This window comes from Trichoplax adhaerens, genomic scaffold (assembly GCF_000150275.1).
Source record: "Trichoplax adhaerens TRIADscaffold_8 genomic scaffold, whole genome shotgun sequence".
Lineage (NCBI taxonomy): Eukaryota > Metazoa > Placozoa > Uniplacotomia > Trichoplacea > Trichoplacidae > Trichoplax > Trichoplax adhaerens.
In genome coordinates this window covers 308,196-325,699 of record NW_002060950.1, presented here as the reverse complement: position 1 = coordinate 325,699, position 17,504 = coordinate 308,196, and the positions used below count along the sequence as shown (strand labels likewise).

Sequence of the window (17,504 nt, the reverse complement as noted above, 5' to 3'; positions counted from 1 at the left end):
TTCGTCAACTCGGTCAGAATTTCACAAACTTTTGAAATTTTATAATCACAATTAAGGTAAGTTTCAACATTTTCAATGAAGCAGAACGTAGATCGATTGAGGAGAGTGAATTACCGTACTATCGGCTTAGGATAACACATACAATTTTGAAATTTTCTACTGTAGGTCGGGTACATATAGATTGAGATTATACTCGTCCATCTTAACAGCAAAAACAGGACGAGTAAACATTCTCTTCCCTTTTGATTACAGCTATCAAATACTATTGTCGGCTTCAAATAAATTGACTACTAATTATTAAGAGAGAGAGAGATCTATTTATCTATTCTACAAAATTGGAGAACAGAGTATCACAAATTGAAGGAGTAATATTATAACGCCATGTCGGTCAATGCGAGCACAGGCAGTAAATGGACTTGTCAAGTCTGCACTTTCGATAATCACATGTCAGCAGTGCGTTGTGCTATGTGTTATACCAACATTGAAAAGGCAAAAGAAAGCCATGGATCGGCTGGTTGTACACAACAGTCGACGTTATTAATTACTCAATACGATAATAACAGTAAGAATGCTCATCAGTCTAATGAATATCAACGTGGAAGTGATCAAATTTGGTCTTGTGCGTCGTGTACTTATGAAAATTGCCTCAATTCATCCAATTGCTCCATGTGTGGTTGGGTTTATACTAGAGCCGTGCGCAAAAATGCAACAAAAGGACACACCAACCGGAAGAATGAATCTATCCAACAAGAGAGCAATAATAGTAATAATAGTAATAGCAACATCAAACCCATGGCCCAAATGGGACCAGTTTCACCTGGTGCGACTAAAAGAGTGCCATCACAGAGTATTTATTCAGATATTCGTACACGAGAAGAAATGCAATTTTATAACGATAAAAACAATGAAAGGAATCACTCGAATAATCCTACATCTCATGGCGATAGTACTAGTACCAATGTTGATACTGGTACTAATGTGATTAATTATAAATATTGTAATAAATGGATTTGTAGTCGATGTACCTACGAAAATTTCATCAAATCTTTGCGCTGTGTAATGTGCCAAAATCCGCGTTATCCACAAGAAGCCCAAATTGATCTTAATCAACTTAATAGTAGCCAAAACAATACCAGTAGTAATAGCGACCAATACATTACGTCAACGTCAGTCAAATCGAAGTCTCCCTCAGTCAATCAACTTACAAATCATGCTTGTAATCGAGGTAAACCTGAAAGTTGCTACATCACCTACTCACCAACAGAAGAGATGATCGATAATCCTTACGATACTGAAGTAAAAATCGATAACCTTCACTCCTATGATGCTTTTCCTATAACTGAAGAAGATCTCAACCAGATCAAAAATCACTTATCCACTGAGGATTGGTCATGGTTGGGCGCTTGCCAGGGTGTTAAGACTGGCAAACGAAGACCAGTAGAACAATACATTGCATCAGGTGAAATGCAGATAATCTTTATTGGGCATGACATTGCTGATGATATAAGTAGTCAAGTTAAATTACGGTTATTTCTTATAAATATTGCCTTGCAATTGTATCATAATAATCAAATTGTCCTAAATAATACTTTTCTTGAAACTGGATATTCTAGGTGGCGATGTATCTAGACAGTTGACTAATGAAGATTTGATGTTATTAAAATGGACGAATCCAGTAGAAATTGGGTATACCCTGGTACATCTGGCTATTAAATATGATCATCAGGATTTGTTAGATATCCTATTAACACCAGTAGCCGATCGACGTGCTCATAAATGTTTACCTTCAGATGCTGAACCAGAATTAGCCCAAGACATTCGAGAAATTGTATCAATGTCGATTAGACAACGTAAAGGAGAGTGGCCCTGCTATTTTGTGACAAATATTGTCACATTTGCCTTACCGGCTGGTAAGTAGTTCAGTTTTATACAAGTTAACCGTACGTATGGAATAGCAATTGATAGCGTAAATATCACAATATACCATCAAGGACTACTAATCCCTGAAACTATCTTCTACGGCAATTGCAATTAGTTGATTTAATTACTGTTGATAAATCGGTTAGGGATTCACAGTTTATCTCCTGATGTACAAGAACAATTGTTTAACGAAATCATCGATAGAGATGTTCAAAATGGTATGTAATATATTTATCTACATTATCCAAACGCCGTGCAATCAAAAAAATTATAAGCTTCAGATTATTCCAACATTCATGTATATCGTTTAAATTGCATTTAGAATTAGAAGTTAATTCCACTGTTATCAACTGGAGTTACGAAATTACGGAAGACTTAGACAGTAAATTGTATACCTTATGGAATCGAACAGCTGGCGATTGTTTATTGGATTCAGTTATGCAAGTTACTTGGGGAGTTATGGATGAAAATGCTGTATTACGACGCGCCTTAAGGGAGAGCCTTCGCTGTGAAGACAGGTGAGAACACCTTATCCAAGGTTTTTAGTAGTGTGCAATATCGTAATGATTGCTTGCTGGGGTGTCCTGTTAAATGTTGCTTGAACGTCTTGATTTTGGATTCAAATTAAATTAACTACAAGTTTTAAAATTAGGTTCTATCAACGCTGGCGAGAAGCAGAAGCTATACAAGCAAGTATTTTAGAATTTAGCCTAGACGAACAGCAGTGCGTTAAGGATTGGTCAAATATTATTGACAGCGCTAGAAAAAAAGGAGCTCCATTAGAGCAAATACACATATTTGTATTAGCGCATATTATGAGGCGACCAATAATTGTTTATGGTGTAAAATATGTTAACAGCTATAAAGGGGAAACATTAGGTCTAGCGCGATTCCAAGGTAATGTCTTCATTCTATTAGTCATTAGGCATAGAACAGGTTAGTATTATATCTCAGTTCCTAACTTTGCGCTTGTTAATTACAGGAATATATTTACCCTTGTTATGGGAAAGGAGCTTTTGCGTGTCAAATCCAGTTGCTTTAGCTTATACTCGCGGTCATTTTTCCGCCGTTGTTGGAATCGAATCGGATACAGTCAATGACGCAGTTGCTGGTGCTAATGTAGACAATTGTGAAAATACTCAGACAATATATCTGCCGTTGATAGATAGTTTAAGTGTTCCATTACCAGTACATTTTCTTCTTAATTCTGAGGTAATATAATGATTTTTTAACTATCTATTTGTAGTTGTTTCAAATACAATTATATTTATGCTGTAGCTGATGCTTATTTTTGTTCATTTGGTTATTACAGCTTGGCTGTGAAGAACAACTAATGCACGAATGGTTAGACTGTGAATGTACATCTAGTGGAATTATTGTGGCTAAACAAAATATAACTAGGATGCCATTTCAAGTGGATAGAATGCTTGATAACTGGCTTGATAAATATCGAAAATTAGATAGCTAAAGTCTATGTACTATAATATTAAGCAGTCTTTTCAAGGTGTACGCACATATTGACTTCATCTTTACTGGTACATTTATCAAATAATATCACTATATGTTTGAAGAAGAACCGTTATCAATATTTATAGAAATATATCCGTTTGGCTATAGCCGAATCTAAATGTTTAAATCTTATTTACGAATGTACCTTCTTACTGTTGTAGTAAATATTTACCGCTTATGTCAAAATTCTGACCAATATAAATTAAGTTTGAAAAAGACTTATTAATCAATCGTAACAATCGATACTCAATCTTTATTTATCGTTCTATCATTTATTCATTTTGATCAAAATTTTAACAATAAATTTTGAAGTTATTCAACAAGATCCAGTGAGCTTCTCTCTACATTATTAGGGAAGCAATGTTTTTTTATCAGTGTCAATGATAATAGTGTGTCAATCTTGCAGCAGTTTGCATGAAAATCGATTTATGTATTATATTCCGATATCACAACTTGATTCATGATATTTATTAATCGTATAACTTAACATTTGTGAGAGTAGTAGCTTGATATATGTACAATATGGTAGTAGTCGTTCGAAACTATGAGAAACACAATTCAGTATCGAGTAGTCTTGTTAATCTATATTTACGAGTTTAGATAAATCACTCATGATATGCAATTTTGCATCTCAGAGTTGTCGACTGGAAGGTCTTTGCGTAACGATAATATTCTTATTTATATCTGGTTTTGCATCGTTTCGATCAATTATCACATAGCAAGTCTTGTTAGCATTGTTACCATTAAAAAATTTACACTCGCAGCTGCCGAGGCGTTACAATTTATCAATGCTTAACAAAAATGCACACGAACGTCAAATAGTTTGTTTCAGAATAAGGTTATAGATTATTTCTCTCTATCTATATAATACAATTGTAAAAAAATATCAGAAATACAATATATTATATTCACATTTAAACGCTAATAGCCATCATTATTGTTATTCCTGTTTAACAGCACAACTAACAGTCTCGATCTTTTGGCTCTAAGTAGTCGAGTCCCAGTAAAGCAAAAATGTCTGCTTCGCATTTCGTGGGTACAGGGGTACCACGAGTTAGTTTTTGATTTCCCTAACGAAGCAAGCACATTAAAATTAAGTAATTTATGCAATAGATTAAATATTTTTGTAGCGATGCACTGTTTGAAACAGGCAAATGTTTATTTAAACATTAATAAATAATAAATCAATAACTCAACATACATATTTTAATACAGAGCATGCAGTCACCTTACGTAATACTCCAACGCTAATTGCATGTTCAGAGAGATGCATTCTCTAATGTGTATCCAATAGATTAATAATAATATTAAATTTAGTTGTTTAGGTAATCGTTTATTAATACCGCCTAGTAGAATAAATTTTACAAATATTTTATTACCTTTTTCCGAGCAAGTAACCTCATTGAACGATTAAAGTGCCCAGATCCAGTAAAGTATAAAAGAGAACAAGCCCATTCACGGTAAGGGACAACAATAATATCCAAGCGGCGATACTGAAAGTTATAAAAATTAAAATATAAGATATATTTATTTGAAGCTTATCTAAAATTAGGAATATATTGACTACAATTCTTTGATACAGTTTTTTGTAATGATTGTACCTTTCTACCCTCCTCTGGCAATTTACAAACGCCTAATAACTTTTGATGATCGATATCGACGTCTTGATTAACTAAGATTTCAGTTAAGAAATCTTATGTACAAAGGTATGATTAATCAAATAAGATATTTCCGTATTTCTTAACAAAGTCCAATATTACTAAGGAACTATCATTTATCAAGTACCTTTAGCTTGTAACCGCCGCAGCAGCTTATGATAAACACCTTGATGAGAGCGGCCATTTGGATGTGAAATCAAAATATCTACGTCACCGCATGTAGGCTTCTCACGGCGATAAGAGCCGCATGTTATCACTTCTAGGCCAAGTTCAATAGCTGTAGCTTCTTCTCGAATCTGTTAATAAGAAATTTGATTAGTTCTTAATTATCGACATAAATTATAGTCTTGATTATAATTATTCGACCCGATTGCAGACGCTAATTTGCAATGATAATATCAAGAAAAATTCTTAATAAAATATCGCTTACTACAGCTTCAATCTCTACCACTTCAGCTCGAGGAATCCTTTCATTGAAATCATCGTAGTATTTTAATCCAATGCTTTGATGGTAATTTAGTTTTGCTTTGGCCCGTATGTCATCCAGTGTATACAAGCCCTTAAATAAGTAATTTAGTGATTTAGCTTCTTTTATACTGTTGCAACTAGTAAGGCAATTTTGCTCCGGTCCAATTTTTCACGGCAGCTTAATTGAATATGTAAAAGGTGTAATGCTAGTGATCCTTCTAAATAGTAATTAACTATTTACTTACTTGAGCAATCCAGTTGTGCGCAGTAGCTGGACCTGCTCCCCATATCTTAGTAAAGACATTTAGAGCAGTCTGTACATCATTATCCATGTAATCTAATTTTCTAAGATGACCACAACTAATAATTTCCCATATTTTATCTGCTAGACGTTTTCCGATATTTGGAATTGCCTCTGCTTCCTAGTTAATTACAAATTTGATCAAAAAATTATTTAAGAAATAAAAATATTAATTGTACCATGATTTATTCTAGGACGATCGATACTGTGGGTATTTCTTATATGAAAGCGTTCGTTATTGATTATACTCCAATTTAAATAAGTTACAGTATACTGGGGATTTTATAATTAATTAAGCTAAATAAATTTAAATTGATAATGTATGACAAAATTGTATCACATCATAAAGTGATTTATGTGCAACAATCACAAGATGATCATATGTCGCTTCAGTTAACCTCTCGGGTAGTAATTTCTCTAGGATAATTCTTAATTGAGGAAATTGCTTTAGTGTATCCTTTTACACGCCATTGATCTCCTAAATTTTCATATTTTTTTTGTAAGATCTGGAAGATATAGAATAAAAATGGATCAAGTAAGCGAGTAGCAAATGACGTGAAGTTGATATTTTGGCTAAGCTAATTTTAATAACTTATTCTTCAGCAGCTTCTAAATTCAGTAGCATACCTCTAGGATATCTGTTATATGCTTGTTTCGATTTTTCACGGGCAAACTTGATGGTCGTGCACACGCCCAACTACTTGACTTTTTGAGTAAGAGAATAACGCATGAAAAACTTTAATTAGCTACTGCAAGAATAGATAGAGTATATATGGGCAAATGCTATGCACATATATTAAGAATGTAAGAAATAGTTACAACATCCATAGTTATGATTACAAAATCATGCCGTGTGATAAATCACTGATTAGGCATTTGTCTGTAAAATATTATCCCATAGAATAGCATCGACTAAATTTATAAATTGAATACGCCAATCTGGCGTATATCGTGTCGAGGTTTAGCTTACAGTACTCTAAAGTTATCGCTATAATAGAAGCACCAAACTATTGATCGATTATTATATTTTGTGCATAAGACAGAAAACTATTAGTGATAATACTGTAATTAAGGTTGACTTTGGCTAACATTTAGTAGGTATGATTTAATTCATATTTACTATATAGAAATTGCAGTTGCTATTTACAGTGATACTACTATTACTGTACCATCTTATTCGAAATTATTTACCACTTAATGCACGGTAGTTTGTAAATAATCGTTAAATGTATTACTAATTATACGTAACTTTAAGGAATATCAATAGTCCCACTACGGAATTTTAAATTTGCCAGAAATTTTTTTACTTGGCTACAATTAATTATCACTCCGATATGAAATATAGAAATTGGTTAAGGCGTATTGATTTTTATTATCTAGATACTACTGTATATCATAAAATCAGATAATGGAGTATATTTTATATTTTTATTTCCTAATCTATAAGGTGCCTAAATCTAGCATAGGATTATAATTATCTGATGGTAACGAACAGTAAATAATGAAACCTCATACGAAAAACGTTATAAATACTAATCTTAAAGGTAGACGTTCTATCTTACATTAGTACTATGTTCTTATTGAATAACTTCAATTTAAAATCGTAAAAAGCAATAGACTATAGCTATATCGTGCTGCATTGTGATAAGGATTTGTTATGAGAATTCAACAGTATTTATGCCACAATATGCGTATTCTCTTAGTAATGTTGGTGCGTTGATATGGCAGGATTGATAGACTACATTCACTGTAATGTGATAAAATATTGAAATTTCAAAGTCATAATATTTTAATGAATGAGTTATATATACAGGATAATATATATCAGTTGTATCCTTGAAAGTTAGACGAAAATGAGATCAACTTTTGGTGATAGTTGATGTGCTTTTAGAATATGGTTTTTGGTATTGCTTAGGATTAATACCCCTGTCATATTCAGAAATTCATGTGCCTAATTATTTACCCAATATGGTGATCGGCTAATGAACTAATTAATTATTTCCGATTGACTTTGAAGCATATGGCTTCATACTGCTAAGGGGTTCGGTTGCGACATTAATTAAAATTTTAATATAACAAAGTCTACAGTAGATTTTAATGTCTGAGAAGTGAAAAAATATCCTGTCGGTAGTTCAAGTGATTACTATACGCATAAGAAAAACTCCTAATTTCTCTAAGATCTATCCATTACGCTGAGCATTAACAGGTTGTCTCCTTTAATTGAATCAATATAATAATGCACATATAATTAGATGAACATAGGATAGCTTACCGGCTTTGCAGTATATTTGGCTGGAAGTTGAGATAAGACCATTTCAATTTCTGATGTATTTGCATTATTATCATCATCAGATTCAACGTAATCGCTATCAGAATCGAGAGGTTGATGAATGATATTACTGTTGCCAATTGCTCGTTTCTTTGTATTTGTTTTACTAAATCGACCGCGCTTGATTTTTAGCCACACCGGTGATGAAATTTTCTTTTCTTCTAACAGTCGTTTTTGACTAGCTGGTGGTACCTAATTTAATAGGAGATGGATTGTTTATTTACATGTTCCAATTTTCCATTTTAAAACTAGTTTCTGAAAACATTTTTTTTGGTATTTAAATAATATTAAGAGGTAGTTTGCTTCTAGTTGGTTGTATGGAGTGGATACTTAATTCGATACAACTATTATTCATAATGATAGAAATTGTTTATTATGAGATTTATTACATTAGCAGCATATGGAACATGTTAAACATAGACTGGGAAGATGAGAACTATAATTATGTTAATTTTTTCGATCGTTTCTTCGCGTATTGATGTCATCTCTCATCCATCCAGTATACAAGTAAATATCCTTATATACTATATTTACCTGTAGTTAAGCAGTTAGCTGTACTGTATGAATAACTTTGATACATCTAAATTGAAATCATTTTTAAATGCAAAAGTCAATTGATTGATGTTTTTAACGTTATAGATGATGCATTTTCATTCGCATTAGTGTATTCAAATTGACTATCGACAAGGAATATTGAAGGTATTGGTGAAACGTAGTTCAATTCAATACCTCATTATGATCGGAGTTGTCAGTGCAAGGCGATGCATCAGAATGACGTTTAATCTGCTCTTTCTTGCCATGTTCAAGGGTAGCTGCATTGTCGTCCTTCGTCAGCGCCTTATCCAATTGTACTGATGTTGTTTTAGGTTGAACACGTTTGACTAAATTAAATTGGCCAACATCAATTAATTGGCCTTTGGTTAAACTTTGGCTCAACCAGTCTGCATCAACCACAATTAAATTCGATGGAATAGTATCGATTTTAAGGATAGTACACAATCTAGCAAGTTTGATATTTTTACTGGCTATGATATGAGTTGTATCAGATTGAATTGAACGATGGTATTGACCACCGTAGACTATTAACTGTTTCTTCAAGATAGCGCTACGTGTTTTACCGAGACCAGCTTCGATAATTATCGCTTTAACATCAGCTAGAAACAATTTCTCTTGATGACGATCAGCCTTATTCGTTGTTTTTGATGTAATCGATTGATCTTTCGTCGACATATTCTACTACTACCTCTACTCGCTTATCACAATCGATTAGATTGCTTTTAACTCGACCGCTATGCTAGTTGTTCCAATAGGTAGGCGTCTCCAATGGGTCAACCAACAATAGGACAGTCGTCGTTGTATCTTTTGATCGGTAGTAATGGTATGTTAGTCGCTTCCAAAATTGTCTATTTGCCGTCTAAACCCAAGCTTACACCGTTGCAAATGGGATGCTAACCAGCTATCTTCGATATTTATAATTCAAGACTACTGGATACTGGTTTTAACGCGTTCACTCGTTGAATGGACGGTAGATGGTCATTATTATGATTGAACAAAAGCAGGAGGGCAATACGTAGGTACCTGCACATACACGTTTGGGCTGGGCTTAACAAGAAGTCGTTCAAAGTTAGTATGCTACAGTAATTGCTATCAGATATGCTCCAAGTACAGTCCAGTACGGCAGAGTACTACTTGAGTACTGTAGTAGTGTGGCGCAGTCCAGCCCTTGTATAAACTAATGCCAGTCTTGTCACATCAGGTGCCACCCAAGGCCAAGAGCTGAAGAGCCATTTATAGTACTGTATGAGGTTTCTTGTAGAGTCCTTGAAAAGGAGTAAAAAAGCAACCCAAACCCGATCGAATCCGATCAAATGGTTGATTTTCTAGCCCGAAATGAGTGCAATCGCTCTACAAACACTGTATCACTACCGAAATTTCTAACGCGAATCCATCCCTCCCTCGAGTCGGGTTCAACTCGGGTTTCGGGTTGACTGTTATTAAGCGCACTGGTTTCTGATTAAGTTGGTGAACTTATAGCTGTACAGCACTGTACTGTATGGTTGAACATAACATATCGATGTAAAACCTTGTGGGAAATTCGATTCTATAGCCTACAGTATTTATTATCTCCTACTGATGATGGCTAGCTTAAACGCTCTGTCGTTTCGTCGACAGAGACATCACAATTTTAATGTAATAAATGATAATAAATGATTACCCTACGACTTTGTATCCAGTCTGTGTGCACACCATCTGTCTGGCTGTATAGCGTCTGATTCATTATTGCAATAAGATGATAAACTATTTGCACCCCCAAAAAATTACAGTACTACACGACAAGAAACGAGCTAGTATTTTAAGTCACTATTTTTGACGTTTTTTTAACGTGGAGCAATAATTTAATTAATTTGTTTTGTTTATGGTTAAAGTCTTGCACTGTATTTCCGCTCGAATCACTTCTAGTTCAGTATATGTATATTACTATAATAATATACAATTAGTGTTAAGCCCCCCAAAAAGTAAAAAAATAAATTCCCGTGCGGGGAATCGAACCCCGGCCACGGCGGTGAGAGCGCCGGATCCTAACCACTAGACCACGCGGGATCTACAAGTCTATTTACTAACCCATTAATATTTGAATTTTAACATTATTCAATCAGCAACCTCTTTCTTCAGTACAGTGTACGTACAGTACAGTAGTTATAGTGCATGTACTTACATACTGTACACTGTAAGCCTTGTACAACTGGACGACTAGACGTACATCTGCACCAACCATATACTGTACTGTACTGTATACAGTACAGTATATGGATGGGGGTCTTTAACCTTAACCGAAAGCAATGCAAAATTTCGAAGACGTAGTATATACAGTAAATAAAGCAGCAGAGTATGTGAAAAAAATCATTCCAGGCCGGTGTCCAAAATAAGAAAACAGCAATCCTATTTTCCGTTTTGAAGTCAAGTACAACTGGCAACTGTTGACTGACTGGTGAGTTGATAAATCGTTCAATTCACTTTCTATGCAGGAAATAAAACATGACTGTATGAATGGCACAAGCTGTCAGTAAGACTACTCTCATGGTGCTCTCAATATTACTAAAGGCTAAATGCGTAGTAACTACACACGATAGTTGTACTGCAATGGATAATTTTAAAAAATCTCCGTTATGAACATACTGCACATGTTGCATGCGAGAAAAATTGTTGGTTGAGGCTGTAAGAAATTATATGTTCAGCGGAGTCCATTTCTATGCTTGACATTGATGTTGAGACGATACACGCTATGTTGATCACCTTGCTTGACCGTCTATTCAAGATTCCAAAGTTGTCATTGATGTTCATGTTACTTTCAGAGTGACTTGGCCTCGAGCACCTTCAATAGTGATTGAGATTTTATACTAAATACTATGGATAGACACGTCCATTTTATTGTTTACTTGATAGCTGGCACATTTTGAATTAAATAGATATGATAATTTGTAGGGTATTGCCAATTCCTCAATTACGGCTATACGTAACTATTTTTGGTGCGGTATTTAATCTTAGTTCCAAGTACGTATAAATTTAAATTTTAGTCGCTCCTAAAACTTTTACTGTGCTGGACGTACGGTGCAATCGGGTCTACTGTACACTTACAATTATTTGCTTTTATAACATCACACGATTTTGCAACAGTGATACTTCTTCCAATCCTATTGTGCTGTATCATTCTTATGCAGTCGATTACTGCTCAGAAATCTTGATTCATTTTAAATCGTATAGCACATTGCCATGTTAAAATGTTTTTCATACAATAGATATCTACCTTAATATTGCTATTGTTACAAAAGCAATCGAAAAAGCCTCTACTGTACTATTTGGACATGAAAGTTGCAAGACTTCATTTGTCAATGGTACTGATCCACTTCCGTATCTAGCATATTTTATATGGTACTATAGTACTCTGGGTAGTAGTCCTTTTTCTAGGAGACCATTTTATGATGTTGCTTCTATTGCAATGAAAAATACTTAAAAATGGATTCATGATGGGTACCATTCAATTTATGATATGGAGTTAGATTTATAAAGTGTGTAAACTATATATATGGATATCTAGAGTTTAGAATAATTAATACATAAAAAGAGCAACTACTGACAGAGTCGTTTGGCACTGTCTTATCCAATACATATTTTTGGATAATTTGAGAGCAACAGTACAACACTAATCATACAACATTGATTAAAAACTCTGAACTGAGACTGATCAAGATCACGATCATTTTTTCTACCACAACTAACTTCGACAGTAATACTCTAGATGCACAGGTGATTAGTATTTACTAACGAATTAGTTATCAAAACAGCTGTTGTATAGAAAGTAATAAAGGTAATTGTTGCTACACCTTCTGACAGAATGAATTTAAAATTCAGTTAATGAAATAATAGAATTTGATGACGTACGATAATAATGTTTTTTTGATCCTTTTTAAAATTAAAACTGTGTATTTTATTTCTCTAGACGTCAATCGCGTCAGTATTCACAAATACTGTCTACACCACGGCCGGAAAAATGAGCGACGACGATAGCGACAGGGATGATTCTATAGACAGCGAGTACGTATATATTAGAGAGAGATTTTCAACACATGTAGACGTACAGTATACGTATACGTATTTATAACTTTCGTATTGATGAGAAAATTGCGTATTCACTAGAAGCGGATAAATGTGTCAGATTGAACTTATTTATTATTAATATTCTTTGTCTTGAGTCAGTTATTTTGATAAAGAAAAGTAATGTACTGAATAAAAGAAGAAGCTGATAGGAACGGTTGCATTACATGTAGCATAGAATACAAGTACACTAGATTTGATGAACGATTAACTCAAATTAAGATACGTAGTAGCGCTTTGTAGTAAATTTGATTGCTTTAGTCATTTTCTTTGCATTCGGTATGTTGATAAATTCTCTAATTTTGAACCTACAGTAAATAGTGTACTCACAGTGAGATTAAAAAATGTACTATCCAGACATATCGAATGTGCATGTATATCTTAAATTGTAGTGCGAAACGTATCTATCAGTTACACATTAGCCTTATGATCAAATTATGGTCACTGTATACACCATAGCAGCGTAATTTTGCAACAGTAGGAGAGTTTCGGTTTGTTTTGTGAGTACTAACTTCTTTAGACGAGGCATGGCCTTACTCATTAGTAGTACTGAAAATTGTATACTGAGAGAATAGCAGTAGATGAGTCTTAGCTTGATGTAGTATATTGAACACTGATTTCTTTAAATGAGGCATTCTTTAGTTCATTAATTCATTAATAGCACTAAAAGTTGTAAATACTAACTTATGATAATTTATATGTGATTTATGTATAAATAAAAAATAGAATAAAAACAGTCTTTATTCAAGGATTTTCTAATCTTTGCCAATAATATAGACAGATGAAAACCGATCGCTATGGATTTCAAGGCGGCAGCCAACTTGAAAAGTAAGATTGTACTAAACTTATCAAATACTCTAGCATGTTTATATCCCGACACTTGGTATCATACTTAGAATAATTCTTTGCTGACTTTATCTCCAAAGTTGTAGCGACGATACTGTTGTAGGTAGAGTCGGTATGAGACGAGAACGTAAATGGGTCAGTATGACAAACGATTTGAAATCGTGGAAGAGATGGATGCGTTGGAGGCATAAGAAGGTTAGAATTGCTATTAAAGGACGATTTTATGCCTTGTCTATTATTATAAAGAAAGACAGAGAACTAGTCTATCTACTAATTGCGAAATTTTAGTGCTAAATAAGTAAAGTGAATGTTAGTTACGATAAAAAAGCGGTTCCGTATGGTACTTCTCTCAAGTTTTCCCACATATTGTTCATGATCTCTCCGGGTACTCTGCGATAGTCTCTGCAGTCATAAAGTTATAATCTTATCATATTCCGTATTGTTATCGTATACGTTAGTTAAATGATAAGTCTTTATGTTTGCATGGAAATAGCAATGCCCGGAACTAATTTAGGAATCAATATGTATGGCTAAATTCATTTAACCGAATTGCATTCGATACAAAATAACCTCATTATATGAATTAAAAATTAGCGTCGTATCTCGTGTTCTAGGTAATAGAAAGATGTCGTAAAGGGATACCGTCATCGGTTCGCGGTAAGGCATGGCAATTTCTATCGGGATCTTATGAAATACAGAAAAAACATGAAGGAGAATTTGACGTAAGATGTTTAATTAAAACTTTAGATTATATCGATAATTTCTATCTCTAGATTGTATTATTAATAATACTTTGGTATTGTACAAGTTTCAAAGGAATAATCTAACCTATTTTAAAACTATGTAATAGATTACATTAATATTGGTTCATGTTGTATCATTGTTACTTTACTAATATTTGAAGATTTCAATAGAAACTATTGTCACAAAAGGTTGATGAATCGGTAATGCGCGATATTAAGAAAGATATTGGTCGAGCTTTTCCGTACCACGAAATGTTTTCTAAAAATGGAGGTCCTGGGTGAGTTATAAACCCTAATGAATCTGCATCATAAGTTTAATTTCTACTCTAATTTATGTAAGTTGTATAGTGCTTGCGTATTTGCATATTATTATTCGTCATAGACCTTCAATTAAATGAATATTTTTTTATGCATTGTTCATATATTTTTGGTAATTGAATCGTAAGTTCAATTTTTTACTGTGTATTGTACAAGTTGCGCAGTACTTGATTATTTGGACATCTCCTTCGTTATTGGCCTTTAAATTTAATAAATGTTTACTAATGTATAGTTGACACATTTGATTCTGGATTTGATCTCACATACAATATTGAATCAATTATCTACAGATTAACTTTCGTTAACATTGTAACGAATCGATGATACTTATAACCCTTTGTTTTCAGTAAATGACGAATATTTTTTAATCCAATACTTAACGCAATATCTTACAATTTTATCAGGCAAAGAGAGTTACTAAGAATTCTGCAAGCATACTCTGTACATAATCCTTCAATCGGTTATTGTCAGGTAATTATGATGTAATTTTTGGCTAATGTAGAGTCAGTGGTTAATATTTACAGTAAAGTTATAGAGTTAGGGGTTATCCTATGATAGATAGATAGATCTTTATATGCCCTTAAAAGTGCATAAAACAGTAGATTTAATGCATTTTGATTTTGGATACCTTTTTAAATTAGATTTTATATAAATATTTTAGTATGCTTAGCTAAGTTCTGTAGATTGGTCATTTTTATCAGCTATTTTGGGATAGAATTATTTAATACTGGTACTTATTATCCATGTTCCTAAATCGACAGTAGTTTAGAGCTGTAAACTTGTACAATACTTGTATGTGGTAAAACTCCTTTTTGCAGATAGACTTGATTACTCTATAATGCTAGTGTGTTACTCTAAGTCATTTCATTGGTGACTTGTTAATGAAACACTTTGAGTCCCTATTCCGGTGCACATTGCTTTATATTCATATATGTATAGTGTGTTAAAAATGATAGGAAAAGCTTGTCTAATTCTGTCACTCTATGTGTACAGTACAGGCATACATGCATTGTACTAATCAATAATATTAAGGAGTAATTACAGTACTTCTATTTCTGTTATTTACGTGCATGTTTCACATAGGCTATGGCACCAATTGGAGCTTTACTATTGATGCATATGACGACTGAGGTTAGTGTTGAATTGTTTTATAGACATTTTGCCTCATCTTTCTTATTTCTATAATGCTTTTATTAAATTCCTTTGTATATCATAGGATGCATTTTGGTGTTTTGTAACAGTGTGTGAAAAATATTTATCTGGCTTTTTCAGTCCTGGATTGGTTAGTTACTTTGGGTTCAAAATATCGATATGATACATTAATATATATTAATAGTGTTATTTGTTTTAATACAGTATATTCATTGGGTGTATGAAGCACATTGATTCGTATGATTGACAATATATTTTAGGAAGCGATACAATTGGAAGGACAAGTATTTTATGCATTACTTCAAAGGCATGCACCGGCGGTTAGGGAACATTTGGTGGGTGACTTTACTAGTGTTCTATCAGAGCTAGATTTTATTGTTGTATGCATCTAGGTTAAATATATTCGTAGTCTGACATAGTTTTTCGCAATTTTTGATGTAAAGTATTTAATTAAATTTAATTATAAGCGTACAAATAGCATTTTATCGATTTTGCATTGTGAATATTTAGTATCGGTTATAGAAGACTGTAATTGATCTATAGTAATTCGTATAATCTTTAGGATAAACTAAATATCGAACCTTTGATGTTTATGACTGAATGGTATATGTGTGCCTTTGCTCGGTAAGTTAATTTAGAGAAATCTCTTTTGGAATAATGGTGTATGTTAAGCGTTAGTAAGTGATATTATTATATTTTAACACAGAACTCTTCCGTGGTCTTTAGTGTTGCGAGTATGGGATTTGTTATTTATAGAAAGTCAGTATATTGATATAATGTTTGATAGGTACCGTTTCTTTATCATAGGTCTTTAATTTTTGAACAATATTTTTAATTTTTAAGATGTTAAGATAATCCACAAGGTTGCTATTGCTACAATCAAGTTGACCTTCGACTCTAAAGAAAAATTGGATTCGTCGTCTAGGTATACTGCATCATCTAAGACAATGAAAAATTTTGTTACAATGAAATATATTCTGAAAAGCAATAATACTTAGTTGTATCTGAACTGCCACGCACTGTATCATACTGTAGTATGCACGATACACTGAGAAGATTGAAAAATCTACCAGCAGAGATATTTGTCAATAACGCACTATTACGGGAGGTAACATTTTATGTATGAACGTCTTCTATCTAATGTCTGTTAATATTATAATACAACGTCAAAATAAATTTCATTGTTGTAATGAATGCATATCTTTCCTATTCCAAAAATATTGAGAGTGCAGCTATTGATTAAGCTAATACTACAAAATTTATCTTAGGCAAATGATATTTCAATTACCGATAAAGACCTAGAAAGAGAATATAAAGCTATTCAAAATTCGGAAACAACAATTAATTAAGTTTCAAATGCAAGAATTTAAATGAATTTTATGTAAATAATACAGTAAATAATGAATCTATAATATGATTCCTGGTATGAAATATAAAACTCAGATTTATGCGCCAAAAGCGAGAGTTTGTATTTATTAGCTAATGTTTTACATGAAAATTTGACTTCGATATGTGAATGTATGCATCTGTCTATGAATAGATGGTTAGTATACGAAATTGGATGTTGTATTTCCATGATTTTTAATTGCATATTCTGATTCTGTTGA

General features: G+C 33.1%; 3 protein-coding genes across 3 annotated transcripts; 2 read left to right on the top strand and 1 right to left on the bottom strand.

The window, feature by feature from the left end:
• Window positions 1-381: 381 nt before the first annotated feature.
• Window positions 382-3,388, top strand: TRIADDRAFT_28239 (uncharacterized protein; the record flags this gene model as incomplete). Its single annotated transcript, XM_002114686.1, has 9 exons — window positions 382-673; window positions 878-1,117; window positions 1,172-1,459; window positions 1,614-1,910; window positions 2,067-2,138; window positions 2,243-2,438; window positions 2,573-2,817; window positions 2,903-3,132; window positions 3,233-3,388. 9 exons carry the CDS (start codon window positions 382-384, stop codon window positions 3,386-3,388), a joined length of 2,016 nt encoding a protein of 671 aa, XP_002114722.1.
• A 1,003-nt stretch (window positions 3,389-4,391) lies between these two features.
• TRIADDRAFT_28268 (uncharacterized protein) lies at window positions 4,392-6,552 on the bottom strand (the record flags this gene model as incomplete). The annotated part of the gene is made up of 9 exons (XM_002114515.1): window positions 4,392-4,499; window positions 4,643-4,705; window positions 4,809-4,922; window positions 5,031-5,122; window positions 5,215-5,383; window positions 5,518-5,646; window positions 5,801-5,977; window positions 6,255-6,362; window positions 6,484-6,552. Coding segments are annotated over 9 exons (1,029 nt in total), but the record flags the coding sequence as incomplete, so codon positions are not given.
• A 6,182-nt stretch (window positions 6,553-12,734) lies between these two features.
• Window positions 12,735-17,246, top strand: TRIADDRAFT_58493 (uncharacterized protein; the record flags this gene model as incomplete). Its single annotated transcript, XM_002114685.1, has 14 exons — window positions 12,735-12,778; window positions 13,616-13,666; window positions 13,765-13,879; window positions 14,299-14,406; window positions 14,599-14,705; window positions 15,150-15,216; window positions 15,829-15,876; window positions 15,962-16,027; window positions 16,158-16,217; window positions 16,460-16,521; window positions 16,604-16,656; window positions 16,741-16,822; window positions 16,933-17,005; window positions 17,166-17,246. The coding sequence occupies 14 exons, from the start codon at window positions 12,735-12,737 to the stop codon at window positions 17,244-17,246; spliced, it is 1,017 nt and encodes a 338-aa protein (XP_002114721.1).
• Between the last annotated feature and the right edge of the window lie 258 nt (window positions 17,247-17,504).